Here is a 25951-nt window from a genome sequence, read left to right as displayed (position 1 = left end):
CCCTGGTCTGTACTCCCCAAAGCAAGCTTTGAAGCAAACCAGCTCAGCATGCAATTCATCTTTCTCTTCCTTTGACTTTTAAAGTGGCCTGGGTCAAGCGCAGCCTTCTTCCAATGAATGATGTGGTGTTGGATTCTTCTTTTTCTATTGAATTATACAATCCCAGGTGTGACAGTGCCTCACCCCTTGACCTTGGGTCAGTCACTTAACCTCTATGTCCAGGTGGCTGCACTTAAAATGGAAGATGTTACCATTGATCTGAAAATTCAGGGACGAATAACTTATTAATGATTTGAAAGCACTTAGGACCTATAAAGCACTATAAAAAATCTCTCCTGTAATAATATACAGATAGCATAAGAGAAGTGTGAGAGTCAGTCGCCATCGTGGAAATGAACCACTTACGTGCCATCCTGATGCTCCGTGAAATTTAAGTGAAGGAGGAGAGCCCTTTTCCACCACAAAGTTTTTGCCAAAGGGCAAAGACATCAGAGTAGGTGGACACTTGTAAATTTGCCTTCCACTTCTTTCCCTGTGGCTGTTCTGTAACAATTGTGATCCAAAGCTGTCTTTATGTGCCAGACAGTCCGGGGTCTCCTCATTGCCACCGGCCTCTTTTGACCAAGAAGGTGGAAAGCAAAGCTGTGTTTAAATGCCAACACGTTTGGAGCGTGTACGGGTCTCTCTGGAAACCCTAGTGGAGCATGTGGAAGAAAAGATGGACAGGCAAGTGGATGGATACCTTGTCAACCATCTGAGGGTTTTGGAAAATGTGTAGTTGTGCTACTGGAATGTGAAGCATTTCTAGACCAAAAGAGGCCAATTTAAGGCGACACTTGAAAGAGATGGTGCTTACTGTCACGTGTACGTGTCCTTACTTTGACTGCTTACCATCTGCACCCCACTCCCATGCACGGGGAATTCTCCCACCTTAGGAGTTTTGTGTGTGTGGTTTTAAAACTTTTTACTGTAATGTAACAACGAAGTAAACAGTAATTAGAAGCCTATCAATTCCCCCCCAAAACAAACTCAAAAAATGTAAACAGGAAAACAACTCTGCCTATACTTGTACAGCTTCTCAAAGCACGTTAGAATTTCAATGATCAAGAAATTTTAAAGTAGCAGTAATTATTTAAGAAAAAGTTCCCCTCCTCCCCTCCTCCAACCCCAAGTATTTAACACGAAAGAATGGGCTTTCTTACACGTTAATTTTATCCCTATTGGACGCAACAACAACAACCATCAATAATTTGGCAGATCGTCATTCACGAGAAGTCTGGGAAGTGCACAAAGACGAAGCAGGATCCTGTCCCCTTTCGCCGCCCAGCCGTCCTACTCAAGAAAGACAAGCAAAGAAACAATCTTGTTGGATGATCCACAGGCCCAGGGAACGGGGTCTAGGGCTCAGGAGCCCGGCCAGGTCTGGGTCTCCAGCAGGGGCTACTGCAGCCCGGGCAGGTGGGCCGAACCGCTCCGCCCCTGGCCTGCTCGTCCCGCCGCCGCCGCCGCCGCCGCCGCCGTTCGGGCCTCCTGCAGGTGTGTCTGCGCCGGGCCCAGACCCGGGTCTCCACGGCCTTCCCGGGCTCCCTGGAGGGGAGATGAGCACGCCTACACCCGCCGAGGGTGATCAGGGGCTCTGGGAGGTGGGGGCGGAGCCAGCCAGCCCGGCCGCGGCGCGCGTGCGCGGCACGTCCGTGTCCCCGCTTTCCGGGTCCGCGACGGTGGCGAGGTGGGGAGGGAGTACGAGGGGGAGGGGAGCGCGATGTGGGGAGGGGGCGTGAGGTGGGGAAGAGGGCGCGAGGGGGAGGGGTGCGTGGTGGGGAGGGGGTGCGACGGGGAGGGGAGCGCGATGTGGGGAGGGGGCGTGAGGTGGAGGGGGCGTGAGGCGGGGAAGAGGGCGCGCGGGGTGGGAGTGCGAGGGGGAGGACCCCCCGAGGCTTCCGTTGGCGGAAGCCGGAGGCCAGGTGTCTTCCCCGCACAGCGCGGGGGCAGCTGCAGGAAACGAAGTTGGAAAGTCAGGCCGGAGCCGGTGAGCCTGGTAGGCCGCTGGAAGGGGCGCCCCGGGGGCTCGGAGCAGGGCGTCCCCTTTGAGGCGAGTCACCCCGGGCACTGCAGTAGCCTGAGTGGCAGATGCGGGTGGCCTAGGCCGGGGGCGCGGCCGGCTTCGGGAATGTAGTTGAACGCTGCAGCCGTGAGGATTTGTGAGCAGTCGGCCTGTAGGTGTGAGATATGAGAGGAAGGGGAGGCCACTCCTCTTGATTATATTAGAGACCAGTTGCAAGGAAAATTTGTTGACACGCTTGCTTCTTATTTTTAAATGAAGTTCATTGAAATGTAACTTATACACTATAAAATTCACCCTTTTTGTTATAAAGTCTGTGAGTTTTGAAAACCACCACAAAATGAAGACAATTTTCCCTGGCCCCTCCTGCCCCCACCCCCACCACCGCAGTCCCTGGAAACTACGGAGGTGATTTCTGTTGTGCCCTTTCGGAATGTGTAAATGGTCTTATATAGTAAGTAGCCTTTTGGGTCCGGCTTCCTTCGCTTAGCATAATGCTTTTCTTTTTTCCAAAAGAAAGCAGCTTTATACTTGCGATAATTTTAAGTTTAGAGAAATGTTGCAAACACAGTACACAGAGTTCCCATATACTATGTACCAGCGCCATTTCCCCTAAGGTTACTGTCTTACCTGACTAGGGTACGATCATCTAAACTAGCACACTTACATTGATACCATACCCTTAGCTAACTGGCTAACTTCATTCAAATTCTGCTGCTAAGGTCCGTTTTGGTGTCTCGAATCCAGCGCAGGGTCCCGCACTGCATTTAGTTGTCGTGTCTCCTTAGTCTGCAAATGGGAACAAGTGTATCTTTCATAACCTTAGGAACGTTTTTGAAGAGGACTGGTGGCCACTTTGGCTGCAGAATGCCCCCTCAATTGGGGTTTGTCTGACCTAATGCATTTCGGGGGGAAAATACCACCCAGGTGATGTTTTGTTCTTCTCATTGCATCATACCAGGAGGTAGATGAAGTCAGTATGTCTTACTACTGGTGGTGTTAACTTTGGTCACTTGATTAAGTACCTGCCAGGTTTTTTCCACTGTGATGTTACTATCGTGTAAGACTTTGAAAATGCATCCATGTTGCTGCAGGTACGACCGGTTTTCTTCTTTTTAAGGCTGAATAGTATTTCATTGTATGGATGAGCCACAATTTGTTTATCCATTTGTAAGTTGATAGGCATTTGGTTTGCTTCCGTCTTATGGCCTGGTGTTATTTGATAGGCCTGTTGAATATAAATAATTTCACAGAACACCAACAAGGCTACCTACCCCATGATCACAGGGAGGCAGGACAAAAATAAGACAACTACATAATTAGGTCTGAACGCAGACATAAATAAGAGCTTTGTCTTAACCACGTAAATGACAAAACATCCTCCTATCCTGGCTAATAGGAGGGCGTGCTGCCTCTTGACCAATCCTGGCTCAAGCCTCACTTCACTCCTTCCTCCTACATCTCATTCACTGAAATATACAAGCAAAGGATCCTGTTTTCTGACAGCATCCAATCCAGATGAAAGCCTCCTTCCGTGAACCCTCCCTGACCTAACCCAGCACAAGCCCACATCCTATAATAAACCCTTTTTAACAGTTGAGATGCCTGCAGCTCCTCACTGTGAACTTCTCTCCTTGCAACTTTCCCGACTGCAGGCATGTCCGTGGGCTTTCCCTGGAGAGCCCTGATAATGCAAATAGCATGTGAACACGTGTATCCATAACCCTTGCTTTCACTCTTGTCTCCATACGTCCTGTTTCTCACTCCAGTTCTTGTTACTAATATCTTGGGAATTCCTCCGTTTTTAAAAAATGCAAATGCAAATAAGTACTATGGTATAACGTATATCCCCCCTCCCTTTCTCTTACAAAACGCTATTTGCACCTGACTTTGCCCCATTCTAGGGAACCTCTATCAGATAAGAGGGAACATCTTTATTATTTTTTTTCTTAAACCTGTGAAATCTGAACATTGGAAAGATTTATGGAATTAAACAATCTGATTTGGAACTCGGATTTTTGAGCCTCATCTTCTGGACATGTTTTCCTTTGTTTTTTGGGGGGAGGTAATTAGGTTTATTTATTTTTATTGAAGATATTGGGGATTGAACCCAGGACCTCATGCATGCTGGGCATGCACTTTACAACTGAGCTATACCCTCCCTGCTAGACATTTATTTTTAACCTGAGTATCCTCTGCTCAGCTGATAGACCAACATTCACTTCTGAAGCCAACCAGCTGTCTGCTTATAAATACTGTGAACCAGCAAATTACATTTAATTAGACTTTGAATTAGGCTTTGTTCATTTGAGTTGATTTTTTTTAAATGTTAAAAATTTTTTTAAAAATTTTTCTTTTCGGGGAGGATAGGTAATTAGTTTTCTTTATTGATTGATTTATTTTAATGGAGGTACTAGAGATTGAACCCAGGAACTCCTGCATGCTAAGCATGCATTCTACCACTGAGCCATACCCTCCCCCCTTGTTTTTTTAATTGTAGTAAAATACATATAACATAAAATTTACCATCTTAACTATCATTAAGGGCACAGTTCTGTTGTGTTAAGTACATTCACATTGTTGTGCATCTAATCTCCAGAACTCTTTTTATCTTGTAAAACTGAAACTCTATGCCCATTATTTTTAAACTATTTTATAACTTATATAATAAATTATATAAAAGCAGTAAAATGAACGGTTTTTTAGTGTAGAGGTCTGTGGGTTGTGACAACACTGTCGTGTAACCACCAGCACAATCAAGATGTGGGACAATCCCGTCACTTCCCCAGGTCCCCCTACCCCTGTGTGTGTTCACTCCTCCCTGCTCTGGCAACCACTGATATGTTTTCTGTCCCCACAGTTATGCCTATTCCAGAATGTCATATAAGTAGAATCTTTTTTTATAGCAGCCATGTTGTATGGTGTGAGTGTGCTATTGTTTATTGAATTTATCCCCTTTGGATGGACGTGTAGGTTGTTTCTGGTCTCTTGCTGTTAATCACAGTGGTCTAAAGAACAACTCTGGAGATGTGTCATTTTGGATGTGTGCAAGTCTCACGGTTGTAAAAATGTCCAGACTTGGGATTGCTAAATCAAAGGGGAAATGCATTTGTAATTTTGATAGGTTTTCCTCCAAAGGGATTGTAAAGTTTTGGGAAATATGTTATTTTTCTCTTTTTCTTGTATATGCAGACCTTTAATTCTGAGTTCTCCCCCTGATTTGACTTACTAGATAGAAGTCAGTTACCCTTTTAATGTCATGGATCCAAATTATGCCTTTCTCTGTGTCTGTCTGTCTTTTATAAAATTCCTCAGGGACAGACAAAGATTTACAATGTGCTTTGAGACTCACATGTTTCTTTGACATGATGTCACCTTGATCCTATTTGTTGTCATAGTACATATCTTCCCTGCCTAGTTCAATTCTCAGAACTTACAGTCACACAGAAGTAGTATTTTGACTGAAAGTTGAGAGGCCAGTGGTTTTCATACCTTTTTAAAAGCACTAGAACCTGTTTTTCAAATGAATTCTCAGATCTGACTCTTTCCCAAGCCTCCAAGGCAGTGGTTCTCAAACTTGGGCATTTGTTAGAATCACCTGGAGACAGATGTGCCCCACCCCCACCCCCGACAAAGTTTCTGATTCAGTGGGTCTGGGATGGAGCCCATGGCTTTGCATTTCTAACAAGATCTCAGAGGCTGCTGCTTCTGCTGGCCTGGGGACCACTCTGAACCACTGCTCTGGGTGCCGAGGAGCACACAAATCAAAACAGCTTATTTAGAGGATGAACACCGTGAAGATTATTACTAAAGATTTTTGTTAAAGACATTCTTACATTTGTGTGTGTGTACACATATGTGTGTGTGTAATATATATCTCTGTGTGTACATGTGTGTATATATATGTGTATATGTATATTTGTAGAAAAACTAGCATTTTCTGATTGTTTCTCTGTGTGATTTTTCTAAAGCCCATCTCAAGAATTAGTGCGACACAGAAAACCTGATGCCACCTTTCCGGATTGTCCCAAGCAGATTATTTTCCCAGCTGTATTGTGGGTTGAAGTCTCCAGCCTCCAAACACACCAAGATTTGCCTAACAATGGCTCGTCCAAGCTCAGGTAGGTCTTTCTAGTAGCCTGCCATCTCATCTCCAGTGAAAGCTGAAGTGCCTGAAAGTCCCTGCACTTTGAGAGGGACCGTCTGTCTTGAAGTGCGTGCGGGGCAGGATGTTAGAGAAAGTTGGTCTGTCCTCTTCTCCTTAGGGAAGTCCTTTCCAGGACAGCGTCAAAATTCTCTCTCAATAGCCATGTTCACTCCATTTAAGACATTCTGTCACTTCTTCCAGAATGTTTGCATTTAAGCTTTTTGCACGTGATTTATATTTTAAACCCCTCACCTCTCTGCAGGGCAAGAAAGCTAGTGATTTTCTTATGGGATAACATGGGGTTAAATTTTCTAACTGGGCAGAAATGATTTGTATCTCTGCCTGATGAAAACCTACACGTTAACTCTGACCCAGGAACCGGTTAGTTGGTAGGATGACAGGGTTTACGTTTGAGGTGGAAAAAGACCTTTAGGGCTGGGGAAAGTTTCATGGATGAGCTTTGAAGTCCTTAAGGACGTTGGAAGGGTGTGAAGCGAGGAGTCATAGACGTAGTTCCTAGAAAAGTGCAGGTACATTTTCTTCTTAAGCAGCTTGTTCTTCCAGGAGATAAGATCAGATTCCAAATGCTAATCCACACAGACTGGGTTTCTTTTTCTGAATTCTTCCTGGTTGGACAGCTTTAGAGGACCTTCACACAGTCTCTCTCTGACAGGGATGCGCATTTAGGCAGAGTGCTGGCGTGGCTGGCAGATAGTTGAGCTGGTTGCAGCCGAAGAGAACGGTGTGCCTGAACCACCTTCATTCCTTTGAGTTGATGTTGCTGAAAACACGGTCCCAGAGCTCCAGGAAGGCTGGGGGGAGGGGGCTGGAGCTCTGCTTCTTTGTGTCTGAGGGTCTGCTTTTATTCTTTGTTTATTCTTGCCAGTAGTCAGAGAGGAAGGGAAGGGGAGGAGAGGTTGACTCTTTTTTGAGATTCTCTGTCCTGGGCTGGCCATAAAAGCAGCTCTGGGTTTAACGAGGGTGAGGAAGTCCCATCCCTGCCTACAGGGCGCTGTCAAGTATGAGAAACCAGTAAGATCCACCTTCCCCTTGTGGTGTACAAAGTGGAGTCACATTGCCTTTAATGTTCAGTTCTTGTCTCTGAGCCCCCATCCCATTCTCTTCCGTCCTTTCCTCCATCACTGGTTCCATGTCTCAGGGATGCTCATTGAGTCCAAGGGTTAATTAGCCTTGGTTGCCATTGCCTCCTGGGGAGACCAGAAAGCCTGGTCCATCAGCCAAGGAACTTGCTTCCACTTTTGCTCAAACCTTCAGTGTGTTAGTCCTAGAAGATGTCTGTTCCCCGGGCAGACCCTGCTCCAGTGGCCCAGGCTGGCCACAGGCAGTGCTGGCCCACACTCACTCCTCCGGGTCGGGGCAGAAGAGAGATGGAGGCAGAAGAGGGGGTCTCTTCTCCCACAGCTTATGCTTGGCTCCAAACCGCTTAGGCCTGGCCTGCCGGGGTCCCAGCATTTACAGAGCGCAGTGCCTGGGAGAGAGGGGGTGCTGTCACCTAATCTCTGCTGTGTGCTGTGCCCTCATCTAACCTCTGCTGCCCAGGAGAAACAATGGCAGGTCTAAGTCTGGCTCCTCATCCTTATCCTGGGATGAGAATGTTTGCTTCTGAGGCAAAGTCCACCTTGTGGTGTGTGTGAGGGGTGTAGTGAGCATCACTAAAGGAAGGCTGCTGCCCCTGTGGGTCTGAGATCAGGTGGGAGGATGCCTGGAGGTGCAGGATGAGGCTGTCAGTCCTGGAGGGCAAGCCACAGGCCATGACCACGAGTGTCTGCTATCATGTTACTCTCTGTGTTCAGTTCCCTTCTGTTACCCGAAGTCTCTGGGGACACCTTGTTGAAAAGTCCAGCTCTTGAGCCGTAGCAGAGAAGATCATGTGTCCAGATGGGGACAGCACATTTGCTCACAGGGAAGGGACCCTCAGCCTCACCTTGGTAGTGATGCTGAAGGAAGCTGCAATTAACAAGATCCTCAAAGCGAAGTGAATTTGGGGAGGAAGGGAAGACTCTCGGGTCCAGTGGGCTTCACGTCAGCCCTCACACACACACAAGCTTGTTTTTACTTTTAAGAAGGAAGATACGTGCTCCTCCATTAGCCTTTTTTAATCCTTATAGCAGCTCTGCTCCAGGGAAGGCACTGAGTACCTTACACAGCCAGGGAAATCCAGGAGGGCAGGGGGTCCATCATTTGCATAAAATATCACTTGTGGGAGGTGGGGTGGGAGGCAGAATGGGACTCAAAGCCAGCGCTGTGTGCCCCAAGCCCCTCCTTCTTTCTTAAGACACTGTACACTCACACACCAGGCTGCATGGGTAGCGTCTTCATGGTGCGGGTATGATTTTTATTTGGGTAACTTAAAGCATAATTTCACAGAAGATCAAGTTTCAAAATTCAGGCAGTTGATTCGGGGTGTAAACATCCAAACGGTGCACTGGATTGGTCCAGGTTTTATTCTCTCTTTAGATATGGCAGACTTTCGGAAGATTTTTGCAAAAGCCAAGCACATAGCCATCGTTTCAGGAGCCGGTGTGAGTGCTGAGAGTGGGATTCCGACTTTCAGAGGAGCAGGGGGTTACTGGCGGAGATGGCAAGCTCAGGTTAGTCGTGCGTCCAGAAGGTTAAGAGGCTCTTCTGAATGAAGCCGTAACAGAGTCTGACTCAGAGTCCATACCTAAGCCTGAACCCCAAGGGGAACGTTTTGCAATTTATGATGACCCCTTGGTCCGGTTCTCTTTGGCACCAACACAGAGTCCACCCGATTAAGATCTCAGATGTAAGCAACACAGCCTCTGTCCTGTCTTTGCAGGTATGTATAGATTGCGCTTATTCAGGTGACAGATTTCTTCCAGTAGTTAAGTGGGATCAGGAAAACCTTGCTTTACATAATTCATTGCTTTTCTATAGATACTGAAATTAAGAATTACACAGTTTTAATCTATGAACTTTTCATATGAAAACCAGTGTTGAATTGCTAAAGGCTTAGGCCTTGATGCTCAAAACTTTACACGAAGACTGTCAGGATGTAAGTTCTCTGGGGGCGTGGAGTTTTTTAAATTCAGTTTTTATTGGGGTATAATATACATGCAATAAAATTAACCAATTTTAAGGTACGCTTCAGGCCACTTGGGTTCTGAGCGAAGGGTGGGAAGGGAGGGAGGAAGGGCTGACGTACACAGGTGATCCACTTCCCAGTTGAAGGCTGACATTACTACCAGGTCGAAGGGTAACCTTTATAGTAAAATAAAATGCATACTACCACCCCCAGCGCAATCAGCGTCTGGATTATTTAGGTCTTTGCTAAAGGCTCCCTTCACCAGCCACCCTGTGCTTTCGCCATAGATGAGCTCTCTCTCCCGGAAAAGGTCTTGTACTTAAAATATATATGTTCTGTTACTATAATATATATTCTGTTTTTTATACGTGTAGTTGTGTGTGTGTGTGTAGCTATAATTACAGTTGTGGAAACTGAATTTTTCAGCTGTGGCCATGGTACCTGAGTTGGGCATTTTGCGTCTTCCTTTTTGTCCTGGATAAGGGAGATTGACTTCATGCGTGGAGCTCCATGGAAAAGCAGATTCCAGCCTCAGTTACCTCCCCACGTATTACTCTATTTCATGTCTGTGACTTGCCTGAGTGGAGGACGGGACAGGCTGCAGTCTCCCCGCCTTGTCACTGGGAAAATTAAAACCGATTTCTCCCAGGTGCCTTTAAGTCCCAGGATTGGGACACAGGCTGCTGTCCAGGCCCCAGTCCCGTGTTGGCCACACTGCGTGAACCCACAGGGGACGTGTTCTCGCTGGCACCTCCCAGAGCTGCCTGCCTAGAGCACAGGGGGCCTCCGCGTTTGGCTGTCACCTCCAGGTTCCACACCCCTGCCACTGGGCTTCCTGAGCATCAGAGCTCCCTGACCCCCGCCTCCTCTCTCACCCCCAGGACCTGGCCACCCCTCAGGCCTTTGCCCGAAACCCGTCCCAGGTGTGGGAGTTCTACCACTACCGGCGGGAGGTGGTGCTGAGCAAGGAGCCCAACACTGGCCACCTCGCCATCGCCGAATGTGAGGCCCGGCTGCGCGGGCAGGGCCGGCGGGTCGTGGTCATCACTCAGAACATTGATGAGCTGCACCGCAAGGCTGGCACCAAGAACCTTCTGGAAATCCATGGTAAGGGGCCCTCGGTTTCCCTTGGTGGAGGCAGGTGGGGGGGCAGGGAGGACCCAGACCTGAAAACACATGTCCCAGCTGGACTCATGGAGTCAGAGCTGCATCTTGACAAGACCCAGATGTCTGGACCACAGGTTACACTGGAGGAACCAGGTCTGCACTGCCACGTGCTCCCCTCCCTGCAGGGCCCAGGGGAAGCGGGAGGTTTGGGCCATTGAACAGCTGTGACTTTAGCAGGATTTAGCCTGGGAAGACTTGGCATCCCTGGGGAATCCATTTACTCTCCCTGTGTCCCCGACTGTCATTCTCTGCTGAGCCTGGGCTTCTGCTCAGCCCTGGAGGCTTGAGGGAGCTGCCAGCTCAGTGACCTTCGCTGCGGCGAGCCCGCTGGGTCTGTGACATCTCGGGGCTTCCCTTCTCTGCCCTTGACGACACCCTCCTCTTCTGTCTTATCCTCTTAATCCTCTCCCCTCTTTGGCTTTCCCTCCTAAATCTCATAAGTTCATTCCTACAAGAGCATAAATGGGCGCGAAGGGATTTCTTCCCAAGGGCATTTAAGAGCCTACAAAAGTTCAGCCCCAAGGAATGCATTTCAAATCGTGGAATTTCCAGAAGCAGAGACCCAGTGGGGAATGTTGCTTGTTTTGTGTGTGTGCAGTGATGTTGCCCGTTTTTGTCCAGGCTTGTGACCAGCCTGCTGATGGAAGCTGAGGGCTGTCACTTGGGTCCTGTCTCTGTTTTGTGTCCCAGCAACTACTAACCCTGTGTCTTTCTGGCACCTTCTTCTTCTGGGTCTGGGCTGCTTTCCACGTGGTGCTTCCTGTCTCTGCAGTGTCAGAATGACAGCCGTGTCACTTGCCATGTATAAAGTGTATGAAATGATAAACCTATCTTGCTGAGTTGTTTAAAGGGTTAAGCACGGTAATATATGCACATTATTTGAGACTTATCTTGGGTTGCAAGTAGTGAGAACTCTCTTCTAATTTAAATAAAACTAAAAGAAAGCCCCTCTTTTCATCAAACTGAAGATGTCATCAGTTTTAAGATGCAGCACATTTTCAGTGTGAAAGCCAATCTGCGCCTAAACGATGACATCTTATTATCCCTTAGAATTGTTACTTTGTGCTCACAGAATTGGCTTGTTACAGCTTACTTAGACACAGATTTTAGAAACGATGCCACTCTTGTGCATATAAAAAACAAAATATGGGTGAAATAAAGTGGTTTAGGCCTTCCTCACTGTTCAGCTCTTCAGGAGGACTTCTGAGGGACTCGGAGGCATCAGTGACTGTGCGCCCCACACAGCACCATGGGCCGTGCCATCCTGGGCATCGGGAAGGAGTGTCCTGACCGCAGGCCCCCCTGTGACCGCCGGGCCCTCTTCCCAGCTGCTGCTGACACTCATTCTGCACATTTTCTATTGGGCTGGGAGGGTTCCAGTCAACAACCAGGATTCATTTCCTTCCTCAAATGGCCCTTCAGGGGTTTACTGGCTGAAATCTCCCCTGGACATTGCCTCTGTCCACCAGGCCACTGAGGATATCCACCAAGTCACCGCACGTCCCCATCCTCATCACCCTCCTCGACAAGTCTGTGTAGGTGCAAGTGTTCCTGTCGCCCAGGAAGAGTTGGAGGACACGTCTGGATTCCAGAGATGCTAATGTGGGGAAAGACGGCGTATAAACCTAACAAAATAGGCATATCGGCTCACAAAACTGGAGCAGATGGCATTGGCAGGGTCCCTTTCTTCCTCTCTCTGCCTCTTGCCTTTTCCTTCCTGCACTCTGTTTCCTCTGAGTTAACCTCTCAGCAGTAGACCTGCCGCCGCACACCAGCGCCAGCAAAGGTGGCATCTGGCGGCCCAGGCTCCCTCTGGTTTAGCTGTCTCCTCAGAAAATAAGTCTCTGGATGGCCTTGCTTGGGTCACATATCTCCCTTCTGATCAGACGCTACTGCCAGGGTGGGTAGGGGCTACAGCTGGACCAGTCTGGACCTTGTGCCCAAGCTGGTGTCTGGGGATGTGATCGACAGCTCCATCAGCTTGGCGTGGGATAGAGGAGGGATGGAGATGGTCCCCACAGAAGGCATGTGGGACAGGACGGAGCAACGTGTGTCCAGTGCAGCGAGTGATGTACTCAACCCTGGACACCTGGTGAATATTTAGTGAACTGAGGTCACCACGTATTGGTTAAGCTCAACTAGAGTCATTGCTAGTTTTTACAATTTTTTTTGTCACTTATTAGTTGATTATTTATTGAACTGCTTTTGTAGAAAAGATGTAAGCTTTATTAAGTCAGAATTAAGATTTTGTAAAAATACATCCCAAGCTATTGACCCTTGATCCATCATATACTTAGTAGATCCTGCCCTTGGGCTTAGATTGGCTTTTTCTGCCCTAGTGGCCATTTCAGTTCCACCTGAACATCGGTAATTAGAGAGCTCCTTAGTCATGTAGGGAATTATTTCATCCTCCTCTCTTCCTGCCTAATTGCGGAGCCCAGGAGGGCAGATGTTCTTGGCTGGTTCAATAGCACTGCATGCCTTTACATTTCCCCTGATAGCTGGGTGGGCCCATTTGCTGAAGTGAACACATAAAAACTAAATTATTTTGTACTCTTTTAGACATGGAGATGATTGCTCTTGATTGTATTAAATTCTGCTCTTCTTTAACGTGTGTTTTTCAGGTAGTTTATTTAAAACTCGATGTACCTCTTGTGGAGTTGTGGCCGAGAATTACAAGAGTCCAATTTGTCCGGCTTTATCAGGAAAAGGGTAAGTAGACCACACTACAGAATAAGCCTATGTCGTCGTCTCTTTTAAGTTGGATATGAATGTGGAGAAGCTGAACGTGAAGATTCCCATAATTATGAGAAATAAGACTAGATACAGTACAGCTAGATGATAAAAGAAATATTTTGCTCATAATTTGCAATGTTAAGTGAGTACCACGGAATCCAACTCTATACAGTATGATCCCAAGTTTGTGTTTACACACACACACACACACACATGTTGATGTATCTATGTATAGACAGAAGTCTAGAAGAAAATACAATAGAACATTAGCAGGAGTGGTAGTGTTATAGGTGATCTTGATGTCTTCTTTGTATCGTTCTGAACTTTCCAACATTTTTATGATGAACATTAACTATTATAATTAGAGAAAAAAATTAAGAGTAGACTCAGAGCATTGAGAAAAATTCTACCTGGCCATTTTAAGTCAGTATAAATTATTACAAGTAATCTAGTAATCTATTGTCACCGCAGATCATTCAAATTATGACGACATGTACAGTGTAAGTTGTGAAACTCCCCCTTGGCACACCAGCTGCCCCACCCCCTCCCCACACACAGATTCCCTCTCTGGAGGCAGACCCGCTGGTGATTGATTGTTTGGTGTCCGTCCTCCGAGTGCCCTTCTAAGTCAGTGTGTTTTAATAGAAATTTTGTACCATAGACTGCGAGGCATGTAGTCTTACTGGGTTATCGTATTTCTTTGTTCTTCGATTACACCAGTGACGTTCTTTCTCTTCTAATATCATTTTCCTCAGTGCTCCAGACCCTGAAACTCAGGATGCCAGAATCCCAGTTGAGGAACTTCCCCGGTGGGTAAAAAAGCTTTGATCCGTATCGGTGTTCCAGATTGCAGAAAAAGAAAATTAGGAGCCAGAAATCTAAGTTCATTTGGTGAGATGCCTCTTAAACATGCAAAGGCAGAAACCAGCCCTGACCTGTGAGGCCAAGGGAAAAAGGACGAAGGAGGAACCAAACCAGGCTTGAGAGAACCGCTTCTGTCCCATCCCTTTTTGCTGTGCGTTAAGGCGGGATCTTTGGGGTCTGGAAAGATTCACGCTGCAGATGCTAACCTAACCTGGTGTCTGTGAAGCGTAGAGCCCGGCGTCCTAACTGCTGCCCTCTTCCTCCTCCTCATCCTCGTCAGTCCTATCACCCAGGCCATGCAGGCAGTGAGAGGACTTGCGAAGGTGAAGTTATAGGACCAAACAGAATTTTTGTAGATTTAACAAGAAACCTTGGAAAGATTTTTATGTCCATTTGTCAAAACTAGATATTAAAACAGTACTTCCAAAAGTGTTTCATTTAGCATTAGACCCATGTGATGTTGATAGGGATTACTTGGGAAAAAGATGTCATGTGCTCAAATAAATACGGGAACACCAGATTAAACAAAGTTAAAGTATGTTTGCTTTACTGCAGGACTTCTCAGAGCATTGACTATGCGGAATTACATTGTTACTCTCTAAAAAGTGGTTATTTCACTGGTTTACTTAACCACAGGAACTTTTTTTAATAAGGGTTTTCATTACTAAATTTTTGGAGGGGAGATGGGTTTGTTTGTTTGTTTGTTTACTTATTTATTTATTTAGTGGAGGTACTGGGGACTGAACCCAGGACCTTGTGCATGCTAAGCAAGCTATACCCTCTTCCCTCATTAGTAAATGCTAAAGTTTCAATCTAAAAAAATCTTTAGGAGATTAATATGATGACAGTGATATTTGGGGAGATGATTTTAGAAGGTATATACAAGATGACCTAGTGGTAGTAGCGAGCAAAAGATGAGAGATTTTTAGTAACTGACACTGGAGAATTTGGCTATAAATGGGCAAGAGAGAGGTGAATCGGAGAGAAAAGGAAAGGAGGTCACTGATGAAATTAGTGGGTTGTTGGCGTGTTGGAGGCAAGTCTGAGTCCAGTACTCCTCCTGGGCCTGGGTGACCGTGAGCACAGTCTTGCCGATGCGTGTGATAAGGTAACTGGGAAAGAGGAAGCTATTTAGAAAGACAATGTCAAGGTTGGCTGAAGTTCATTCACCAACAGGTCAGCCCAGTGCATCTGGACGAAATAAGTACTTTATAAATGAGTAAAATTAGTACTTCATCTTCAGGACAAGCTCCTGTGGGCTGGGAGGGAGGGGTGGGGGGATGACGGCTCAGAGTGACCTATCTGGACAGACCGGGTTTGAGGTGGCCCTGGCGTTCCCCTGGTCCACCTGGGCTGACCCTCTGGTGGAGCAGGTCCTGGGGTCAGGATGAGGATGACACTCTTACAGGTGTGAAGAGGCAGGATGCGGGGGCCTGCTGCGACCTCACGTCGTGTGGTTTGGAGAAAACCTAGACCCTGCCATCCTGGAGGAGGTTGACAGAGAGCTGGCCCTTTGTGACTTGTGTCTAGTGGTAGGTCACGCCCTTCCTACCATCCTGGTCCCCAGGATGCTCTGAAACACCAGGCCTGGGGTGGCTTTTCTTGTTTCCTCCCTCCCTCCCTCCTCCTTCTTCCTTCTTACCCTCCTTCCCTCCCTTCCTTCTTTCCTTCTCTTAAGGTGTGTGTGAAGAGGTATGGTAATGCCTTACAGAAAAATTAAGAAACAGTGAATAAGATATGATCTTAAAGAAAAAACAAATTTCTTCTGTATAGCACAGGGAACTATATTCAATATCTTGTAATAACCTTTAATGGAAAAGAATATGAAAACAAATATATGCATGTATATGCATGACTGAGACGTTGTGCTGTACACCAGAAATTGACACATTATAACTGACTATACTTAAATTTTAAAAAAGTGAAAAAAAAAGCATAAATACAGGACAGAAATAGACTCATAGACAGAGAATACAGACTTGTGGTTACCAGGGGGGTGGAGGGTGGGAAGGGATAGACTGGGATTTCAAAATTGTAGAATAGATAAACAAGATTACACTGTACAGCACAGGGAAATATACACAAAATGTTATGATAAATCACAGAGAAAAAAATGTGACAATGAGTGTGTATATGTCCATGAATGACTGAAAAATTGTGCTGAACACTGGAATTTGACACAACAGTGTAAAATGATTATAAATAAATAAAAAATGTTAAAAAAAGTGAAAAAAATAAAAAATAAAGAAAAAAAGGTATGTCCTTAAAATATGAAACTATGTAAAACCATGCTTTAGGCTTCTCAAAGCCTTTCCCTCTGGAAAAAAGTTAATGAAAAGAATGTGTTACTGGTTTTGATTTTGAAAGTAATACATACTTATTATATTTGAGAAAATACAAAAAAGTATGAATTTATAAAGAGGAAATTTGATATCACCAATAATTACACCTTCCAGAAATAGTCACTCTTAGCATTTTGGTGTATTTTCTTCCAGACCAGTGGCGATAAACTGTGATAATTTACATTATCTGGTGAATACAGTTTTATTGGCCCTGTGGCTGTGATCACACTACAATGGCAGAGTTGACTATTTGTGACAGACACTGTATGGCCTACAACCTAAACATTTACTATCTGGCCCTTTACACAAAGCTTGCCCACCCCGGTCTAGACCTTTTCTCATGCACATGTGCACATATTCACTTTCAAAAACTGGTTCACGCTGTATGTTCTGTTTTAAGACTACTTCATTCACATAGCAGTTCACTCGGCATATTTCTTGTCAGTATATCCAAATCCACGGTGTCTTTTAACGGCTGCATGGATATAAAATGATATAGTTAACCAATCCTCCACTGTTGGACATTCAGGCTGTTTCAGATTCTGATATATTTTAGACAATGCCCTGATGAGTGTCCTTAGACATAACTCTTCAGGTTATTTCCTTAGGACGGGTTTCCTAGAAGTGGAGTCAGTGGGACAAAGGGCACGCTTTCAGGTTTTCCTTCACACATCTTTAAAAGCAGAGGCACTGTCTCGTGGATGCGTGTTCATTCAGCCCGTATTTCTCGAGTGCACCCCAGTGTTGAGTCTGGTCTCTGTGCACTTGATAGATGGTTAAGCGAGGAAAGCTGGCTTGTAAAACTTGTTCTGGTCTCCCCGTTCTTGTAAAGAATGTTTATAAATATATATTCATAGAGAAAAACCTGAAAGCATATTCATCAAAATGTGCACAGTGAAATCTTGGGGAAGTAGGATTATAAATGACATGTATATGGTTTTTTCTTTGACTTTTCTAACTTAAAAGGAACGTGGGTTATTTGCATGACTTCAAAGAGCAGAAACAAAAATAAAACTCACCCCCTTTGGGTGACGATCGAGTCATTTCTTTGCCCTCTCTCCAGATGCTCAGCTCCCCTTCTCTCTTTTTTTTTTAATTTTTAAATTTTTTGTGGGGGATATAATTAAGTTGGTATGCATATATGTATGCATGCATGCATGTATGTATGTAAGTATTTCATGGTGGTACTGGAGGCTGAACCCAGGACTTTGTGCATGCTGAGCACCCGCTGTACCACTGAGCTGTACCCTCCCCACCACCTCCCCTTTTCAAATCACATACTCTCTCCGAATTCCAGGGATCAGCCAAAAGGACACCTCCTACCTTCCCCTCTGTCCCTCGGACATTCTCCATCTATCCCACCCAGCTTAGCTTTCCTCACATCTGCAACCACAAACAGGCCTGAGTTCATGTAAGGTCTTCTGAAAAACTGTTTCTCCTGCATAGTGTGGTCACTTGTCCATTCCGTCTGTTTGCTTTGTAGGTGGGAACTTCCTCTGTGGTCTATCCCGCCGCCCTGTTCGCCCCCCAGGTGTCTGCCCGGGGCGTGCCCGTGGCCGAGTTTAACATGGAAACCACCCCGGCCACCAACAGATTCAGGTACAGGAACTCCTGAGGTGGGAGATGGACGGAACTGAGCGGGTTTGGAGACGGCCACCCAAACAGATTTACCCACTGTTCTAATTCAAAAACAGAGTCGGTGTTTTCTTACTGGGCCTGTAGTTGTTTTGATGGAAGAAAACAAAATATTAACTGTAGACTAAGGTAGCTGTGACTTTTTACGGGGAGTTGGCTGTAGGGCTTTTGTTTTTTGTATTTTGAAAGTTCGTCTTTGATTCTTTGGACTTGGCTTTCGTTGTATTTGTAAGCTAGATGTAGTAATGCATTTAGTCGCAGGTCAGCCAAGTACTCAGCTCATCGGTGCAGAGGTACCCATGCGGCACTTCCTCGCCCACTGTTCTCACCGTGGGGCTCTTTGCTCTCGTGACCCAGGATATCCGTACCCTTGGCCGTGCTGTGATCCTGAGCTCATTTCCCAAGTTTGTGCGGAGAGCGTAGGTCATCGTGGTGTCCGTTTGCAGTCTCATTCTGAGGTTCCATTTTACATCTTCACCTTTGTTTTGCTTTCTTTTTTTTCACCCCTGCTTTTCTGTCTTCACTTTTAATGTAGTTTGTATATTCTTATCAGTCTGCTTCATTCCTTTCCAGAATCAGGCAGACTATAACTAACTAATAAATAAATATGAATAACTAAAATATAAAACTTCCCTGAAACTTCTTGTCATTTTACCTCAGCCACATACACATTTTAAAAATTCTGCTGACTTGTACCACCCAGGAGATTCCAGTGTAATTGGGGTGAGGCGGGGCCCGGGCCTCATGATTTATAAGCTTCCTCAGTAATTCTCATGTGCAGCCAGGAAGGGAACTGACGCTCTAAGTCCTCACGAGGAAAAAATTGTGTCCCAGACTGTGTGGAAATGCACTTTCATGTGATCCTCGTCCGGGGGTGGGCTGGCTTTCATCTTGGACGTCTCCAGGTCTTTTTGATCCACTACAGCCTATGTCCTCAGACGTTAGTTCTTCAAATGTGTTTTAAGTGGTGGGACCACGGGAGACGTGTTTTTAAAAACTGCTTTCTAAAGTAAGACTTACACTCTGAAAGCAACAGAATGTTGCTGAACAAAACAGATGACCTCAGGATACACAAGGACACCCATGTTTGTGGATCGGACGACTTAATGTTATTAAAATGGCAGCACTCCTCAGGTTGGCTGACAGATTCACCTGGTCTCCGTCAGAGCTGCAGCTGGCTTCTCTGCTGAAATTGACAGGGTGATCCTAAAAATTCATATGGAAATGCCAGGGGCCCGGAATAGCCAAAACAGAAAGAAGAATGGAGAACTCACACTGCCCAGTTTCAGAACTTAGTACAGAGTTTCTGTTATTAAGACAGACTGATACCGGCCTAAGGACAGACATACAGAGATTAGTGGAATAGAACTGAAAGTCTAGAAAATAAACTTTCTGTTTTTAGTCAACTAATTTTTGAAAGTGGTACGAAAACAAATCAGTAAGAGAAAGAATACCTTTTAAATGAATGGATTGTATGTAAATTATATCTCAGTAAAGTTGTTCTATTAAAAAAAATTATTGTCTTCTAACTTACCCACTAAGATACATTGTGGCATGTACATTAGCACCTGGACTAGCAGCATCATCAAAAGGAATGTCACCAGGTAACCCAAGCCCCTCGTCCACTTGAAGGAGCACCAGAGTGCCCCAGGGTGGGACGGGGCAGATGTCCTGAAGCTGGAAATGAGCTCCACCCCAGTCCCATTCTCCTTCTCATGTGGCTTCTTTTCAGTCATTTGATCTCCAGCTCCTCTCTAGCAAGTGTACAGAATTAAAACAAATCATCATATAGAAAAGCAAGAAGATGCAGATAGGGAAAAAGAAGAAAATAAACCTTGAGTGTTTCCACAACCCAAGATACAAGTTGGCCTCTACCTCTCACGCCCAGGACAGACCAGCAGGGACTGGATATCTTCATGTGAAAGGAAACTGAGCTGGGCGGTTTTCCTTGCAAGTGAAGAAGAGACTCTTGGCATCTAATGGTATTACTGCGTGAGCTGGGCCTCCTAAAGCCACAGACGTGCCTCAGCGGCTGCCCTTCTTCAGCCAGGAGTCTTCAGCTTCACACCCTGAAAACCCGCGGTGTCTCTGTTCAGACAAGCAGGCCACTAGCTAGTTAAAGACTTCAATCAGATGGGACAAGCTACCCACGGAACAGCGCAGAACACAGGAACCCTGAGGCCGTGTGTTGGCGGGCTTCTCTGGGAGCTGGGGCTCTCTGTACCACTAAGTCTGGGAATCCTCCCAGCTTTGTGTAACTGCCCAGTGAAGCTGGGATGCTTTTATCTAAGGAGTCGTCACAGCTGACGTTTAGAGGAGACGGGGGTCGATCATCTTCTCGTCCTGCTCAGTTTTCCAGGTGGGGAACCGAGCCTAGAGTGATGGGGGCGGGGTGCTTGTCTAAATACGCAGCTTAACAGCAGCAGGTTTCTCACATCTCGTACGTAACAGATGTTGGCTGAACTTTGGTCTAGGTCAGGAGTCAGCAGACTACTGCCTGTAGGCCAAGTTCCCCCACCATCTGATTTTGTAAATAAAGTTTTATTGGAACCCAGCCATGGCCATGTGTTCCTGTCTTGTCTGTGGCTGCTTCTGCACTTAAACAGCAGAAGTGAGGAGCTGCAGCAGAGACTGGTCTGCAAAGACCAAAATATTTACTCTCTAGACCTTTACAGAAAAAAAAAAATTGCCAAGCCCTGCTCTGGTTTAATAAGAAAATTGAAAATTGGAATGAGCATTTCCTTTTAACCTGATTTTCTCTATTACCTAAATTGGTAGCAGGAATGCGGCCTCCATTTTAAACCTGGATCTCACAAGACCCCTTCGATCTTGCACAAGTTGTCTGGATTCTTTGCCCCAGTTCTCATTTAGAGACCAAGTCATAAAATTTGCCTCCCATTGAAGTATTAGTATTTTCAGGCGTTAACTGGTTCCGGTTTTGTTTATTGTCATTTTCCCCACCCCTGCTGGTTGTCTTGGATGATTTCTGAAAAACCGTTATACTAGGAATTTTTGGATTTAGGCTTCAAGGTTCTGACTGCTACTCAGCCCCAGGGGTCGTTGGCATGTGAGGATCTGTGCATTTGTTCAGGCAGAAACGGGATTTGTGCTCCTTGAGAGGCCGATATGCAGGCCTTCCAGGCCCTGTGACCACCAGGCTGTTCATCTTTGAATTTCTCTGAGCTGTGGAATTTAGTTGAAGTCCACAAATGTTTCTTAGTACCTACCATGTACCACTGTTCTCGGTGCTCAGGATAGGATGTATTAGTAAATAAAACAAAAATCTACCATGTAAAGATGGCATTCTAGCGGTGGGGGCAAACAGTAAACAATTAATCATTCTAATAAACTCCGTGGCGCGTGAGAAGTGGGATTCAGGCCGTGGGAAAAAGCGAAGATAGAGTTGGCGGTGCAGACGGGTTGCAGGACTTAGTGGGGAGTTGGGTTGAGCCTCACTAAGAAGAGATTTGAGAAGACTTGGAGGAGCTGACGGAGTTAACTAAAGAGTGTATCTGGGCTAATAAGAGCTCTCCAGGCACCAGGGCCACCTGGAGCAAAGGCAGCCCTGAGGTCTGAAGGGACAGCCAGGAGGTGAGGGGAGGGAGGGCGGGAGGGGGAGTGGTCCCAGAAGAGGTGGTCAGTAAGGGAAGTGACGTGTTTATGTGGGGGAGGTGCCCCCAAAGAGAGCTCACTGCAGGTGGAGTTTGGAAGTGTAAGGAATTCTTAGCTAGAAAGTGGTTTTACAGATTGTTTTATTTATGTGTTTACTTGTCAAGAGTGTGATGGGGTTCCTTCTTTGATTCCCAGTTGGCCCCATTTGGTAGGGAGTCCGGTGCTCTGCCTGCTGGGTTATCAGGGTGGGCATAGGGGCCCTGTGAGTCCAGGCAAAGGGACCTAGTGCCTGTTAACCAAAAAAGCCATTTAAAGCAGGAATTTAAAAAAAAAAAAAGACATATGTCTTCAATATTTCATTTTCATTTAAGGCATAAACATGTATTCATTTGCTTTTTTGCTTTTTTTTTTTTATAGCACTAAAGGCCTTTTCTCTGCATAGAAATCTGCTGATCAGGGCTCACCTTTCTTGCATAAATCATACTTATAATCCTCCCTACGTTCCCCAAATTTCCCTGAAGACAAGAATCACCCCAGCCCTTATTTTATAAAATATAAAACAAAACAGTCAACCAAGAAAATCAGATCCCAGGGCACCTGTCTGGACTTCCTGAATCAGAATTTCCAGGGCAAGAGGACTGTTTTTTCGTATAGTTAACAAGTGACCCAAGTGATTCTTATCATCAGGAAACCTTGGGAAACACACTTCTGGTTTTGATATTTTTCCGTTTTTGGTCTTTTTTTAAATGGAGAAAGAACATATGAAAAGAAACTCCTGAAGCGGCCCCCCCCCCCGTCTTTTCCACCTACACCTAGTTTTAACAGTTATTTTTAATAACCTGCTATGTCCTTCCAAAGCACTCAGCTCATTTTCCTAGAAGTAACCCTCTTTTAATAGCTATATTTTTGTAGTTTTATTACCTAGTTTTTAATTAAATTGGGTAATTCCATTAACCAGTGAAAGCGGCATGAACGTATTCTGGAAGAAACACAGTGCTCTCGGCTGTCCTGCACCGCGAGGAGGGAGGGGCACAGACACCTGCTCCCAGGACAGAGGCAGCCAGCACTTTGCTTCATGTCCCCCTTTTATATTTTTAAACTCGACATCTAAAATCTATCAAAATCATTGAGAAAGCTCTGATTCCAAGTGTATTGGACATTTAAACGCGAGAATGCCATTATCCTGGTTGAGACGTATCCCGTCAAATCTGAAGGTCACAGCTACGCGGTCCCCACCGCGACCCGTTTACAAAATAAATATACAAGCCCCTTTCAACAGTTAGAACCCTCACAGTTTTTTCTTTTTCTCTTTGAACTTGTGTCCCCATTCTGCTGCCACCACAGAAATTTATACGCATACATTCTTATGCTTGAAAGTCTTCGGTTGACTCTCCTATTATACCTCTATGGCAAAATATATGAATTATTTATTTTCAGTTTCCTTAAAACTTAAACATTGTTGCATTGAAAAATTCTTCTAGATGGAATTATCACTGCAGTAATCTGTAGCACCTAGCAGCGGATACATTTTGATTAATAATTCCATAAAAGTCAAACTTGACAGGAAGTACATCTCTTAACAGCTGCATGGGATATGAGTTTTTTGAATCCATGTATCCATGGCTGAATATTACTTACTATTAGAAGGAGACAGAGTTCGTGGCGTTGTCACCCAATCTGCCTAGGATCACCCAAAACAAACCTGTATTCCGAGAAGATCAGACTTCCTGACTTACCGCAGTGAGGAGCCGCACCTATCCTAGTGGAACCGCAGGGAGTGGCCCCAAACAAAGGAAAAGATGGAGCTGTTATGGGACTTGGAAGGAAGGTTAAGTTTAGGTGAAATTTAAATGAAGCGTTTAATAGACTCACTCAGCAACCAGCAGGGCTGTGTGTGTGTGGAGGGGGTTGGATCTGGTCTGGTGGGCAAGTGGTTGCAGGGTCCTGTGTCTTTGGAAACTACAGCTAGAAGGTAGATGTGGGACACTGGGCCCAGAAACTCCTTACCTGGAGCTTTGCACCTGGGCTGGAAGGAAGGCTGCTTCTTGGTGGCAAAGTGACTAAAGCCCTCCAGGCCCAGGGGATGTTTCATTCTTTACCGCAGTCACTTCAAACAGTGAAGTACCTGATAGTGTGTGATTTCACACAGAACAGAATTCCTCAGTAAGTAAAAAAGCAGTGGTCACCCAAAGAAGGAAGTTGTTACGATACTTTGCAGCTTGTCTTGGGGGAAAAAAAAAGTCTTGTTTCTTATTAGCTTTGCAGCTGGCTGCATCTGTGTCTCTAACTCCACTCTGAGAGATGGCAGGGCGGATTTTTACTGGCCAAGCTAAATTTCACCTTTTCAGTATCAATTGTAGTTCTTAGTTCTTGATATTTAAAGATGGAAGTACTGAGAAACTGGGTCACATAAACGCGGGCATGAAAGGAATTTCGTTACAGCATTGCTGCTCAGATTTCAGCCCTCCTTCTACATTATATGCTGAAATGCCCATGTAAGAAAAGGATCAGAGATGCCATTTGGTCAGGAATGTCCGTTCATGGCGCTCCACTGAGAGCACAGAGTATTTCAGGGCTTAGGCTGTCATGATTTGTGCTTTATCAAGAGTAAATAATGTGACCGAATGTTTTTTCATTTTTAATTGTGTTCAGTTTTCTTATTCATAATACACTAGAAATAACAAGGTCCCACTATGTAGCACAGGGAACTGTATTCAATAACTTGTAATCACCCATAATGAAAAAGAAAAAATACATAACTGAATCACTGTGCTGTACACCAGAAACTAACACAACATTGTAAATCAACTCTGCTTCAATTAAAAAACTACATTAAAATTAGTTGGGCTTTTCCCCTGTCCTAAGTGTTTTCCCTTCAAGGAAGCAGAAATCATTGGTTTTTCTTCTTTTTTTCTCCCTCCTCTTTCTTCGCTCTTTCTCTTTTTTCTTACTTTCGTGAATTCCAATGGATGGTTCGAGAGGCCTTACATTCAGTTAAAGCCCTGTGGTCTGCCTGGTGCAGGAGGTTCTTTCTCTCTTGTCCTGAGTACCTGTGAATGCTGCTTTAATATAGTATGTAGATTTGTAAGTCTAAGAATTTCAGTTATGAGTTTGGCAAAGCAGTCATCAAGTATGCTTCACAATCGTGCCCCCCCTTCCTCCTTAAAATGAAGTTCTTTATAGCACCTAAATTCTAGGCAGTTGCTTTCCCAGATTCCCTTGGTGACGGGGACCAGCCCACACTGAAGTGTCTGCGTTTGGAGTTGTCAGAAACTAGATCCAAGAACTGGGTACCAAAATGTATAAGGACTTTTTTGTGAGAATCTGGATTTTCCTCTGCGTGTAACTAAGAGAGCTGACTTGCTGGAAGCAGAATATTCGTTTTGCTCCTAACTCTTCTGTGTTGTCCTGCTATTTCAGGTTCCATTTCCAGGGGCCCTGTGGGACGACTCTTCCTGAAGCCCTTGCTCCTCATGAAACTGAAACCGCTTCTTAATTGTCCTGGGGAAGGAAGAAATCACAGCACAGCTAAGCAGCAGGCCACAAACAGGAGAAACAGTCTTGTGGATGGTGAGCTGAACACTGGAAGGTCTAAAAATATCTTCTGATTCCCTGGCTGGAATCCAAACTGCTGATAAGCGATGAGGGATTGGAAGTGACAGTAGTAAACATGTCTAGAAGGAGAAGTCACAGAACTGTAAAGTCAATTCATGTTATGTGGTTTGAACCTAAACATAAGATACCTCTGATGTGTTTGGTTTTTGGAGAGAAAAAATTTTGTGATTAGATTGTCTGAAAAAAGTAATTATCCTGATTGTATTTTCGCTATTTGGGCAATGATTTAAGGAGAGGGGTAAAACCCCAGTATTTCTAATTTTTGCACAAGGTTTGGTGGACAGATAGAATCACTCTCCGCAGGAGGTAATTTATGGTATAAAGATGTTACCCCAAGAGATGTCTTTGTTGGGGGCTTTGTCTTTTCAGGGTTTATCTTGTTTGGGTGCCTCACCTCAAGTTCCAGAGGGGAGTAGCTTACAGCAAGAACTTATGCAAGGAAGGAAGAGAAAATTAGCAACAAGGTAGAAAATCAGGATGAGAAAAGAGAGTGATGCAAATACATGACCACAAGGACAAACACAGCTGCCTAAGATTTAGCAATGGCCTCAGCAGCCCGGAGCGGAGGGGAGTGGTGATGGTTGGCAGATTCTCAATATCATAAGCACAGAAGCACATTTCTCAATATCATAAACACACGCCTTCCCCAGACAATGAGATGTCAAAGTTTTTCCCATGGGACTTTAAAAATGTGTGTCATAGTG

General features: G+C 45.3%; 1 protein-coding gene across 5 annotated transcripts; it reads left to right on the top strand.

Annotated features, from left to right (window-relative positions):
• Nucleotides 1–1182: 1182 nt before the first annotated feature.
• SIRT5 (sirtuin 5) lies at nucleotides 1183–25585 on the top strand. 5 transcript variants are annotated; one of them, XM_072945656.1, is made up of 9 exons: nucleotides 1183–1536; nucleotides 6034–6183; nucleotides 8688–8821; nucleotides 10158–10383; nucleotides 13068–13155; nucleotides 13935–13988; nucleotides 15452–15575; nucleotides 17869–17984; nucleotides 25053–25585. In XM_072945656.1, the coding sequence occupies exons 2-9, from the start codon at nucleotides 6069–6071 to the stop codon at nucleotides 25126–25128; spliced, it is 933 nt and encodes a 310-aa protein (XP_072801757.1). In that variant the 5' UTR covers nucleotides 1183–1536; nucleotides 6034–6068; the 3' UTR covers nucleotides 25129–25585. The 5 variants fall into 5 exon arrangements, with proteins under 5 accessions (XP_072801757.1, XP_072801755.1, XP_072801759.1 ...); XM_072945654.1 differs by lacking the exon at nucleotides 1183–1536 and adding an exon at nucleotides 1575–1729; XM_072945655.1 differs by lacking the exon at nucleotides 1183–1536 and adding an exon at nucleotides 1953–2038.
• Nucleotides 25586–25951: the final 366 nt, after the last annotated feature.

Source organism: Vicugna pacos, chromosome 20 (assembly GCF_048564905.1).
Source record: "Vicugna pacos chromosome 20, VicPac4, whole genome shotgun sequence".
Lineage (NCBI taxonomy): Eukaryota > Metazoa > Chordata > Mammalia > Artiodactyla > Camelidae > Vicugna > Vicugna pacos.
The sequence above is the reverse complement of the archived record's forward strand: the minus strand, read 5'-3'. Positions and strand labels throughout refer to the sequence as shown.

What these genes read in the sequence shown, in the direction of transcription:
- SIRT5 (XM_072945656.1), top strand. Translation starts at nt 6,069, where the DNA reads ATGCCACCTTTCCGGATTGTCCCAAGCAGATTATTTTCCCAGCTGTAT. An exon ending in TTTGTGACTTGTGTCTAGTG is followed by an intron (nt 15,576 to 17,868) that starts GTAGGTCACGCC and finishes TTTGCTTTGTAG; the next exon opens with GTGGGAACTTCCTCTGTGGT. An exon ending in CCGGCCACCAACAGATTCAG is followed by an intron (nt 17,985 to 25,052) that starts GTACAGGAACTC and finishes CTGCTATTTCAG; the next exon opens with GTTCCATTTCCAGGGGCCCT.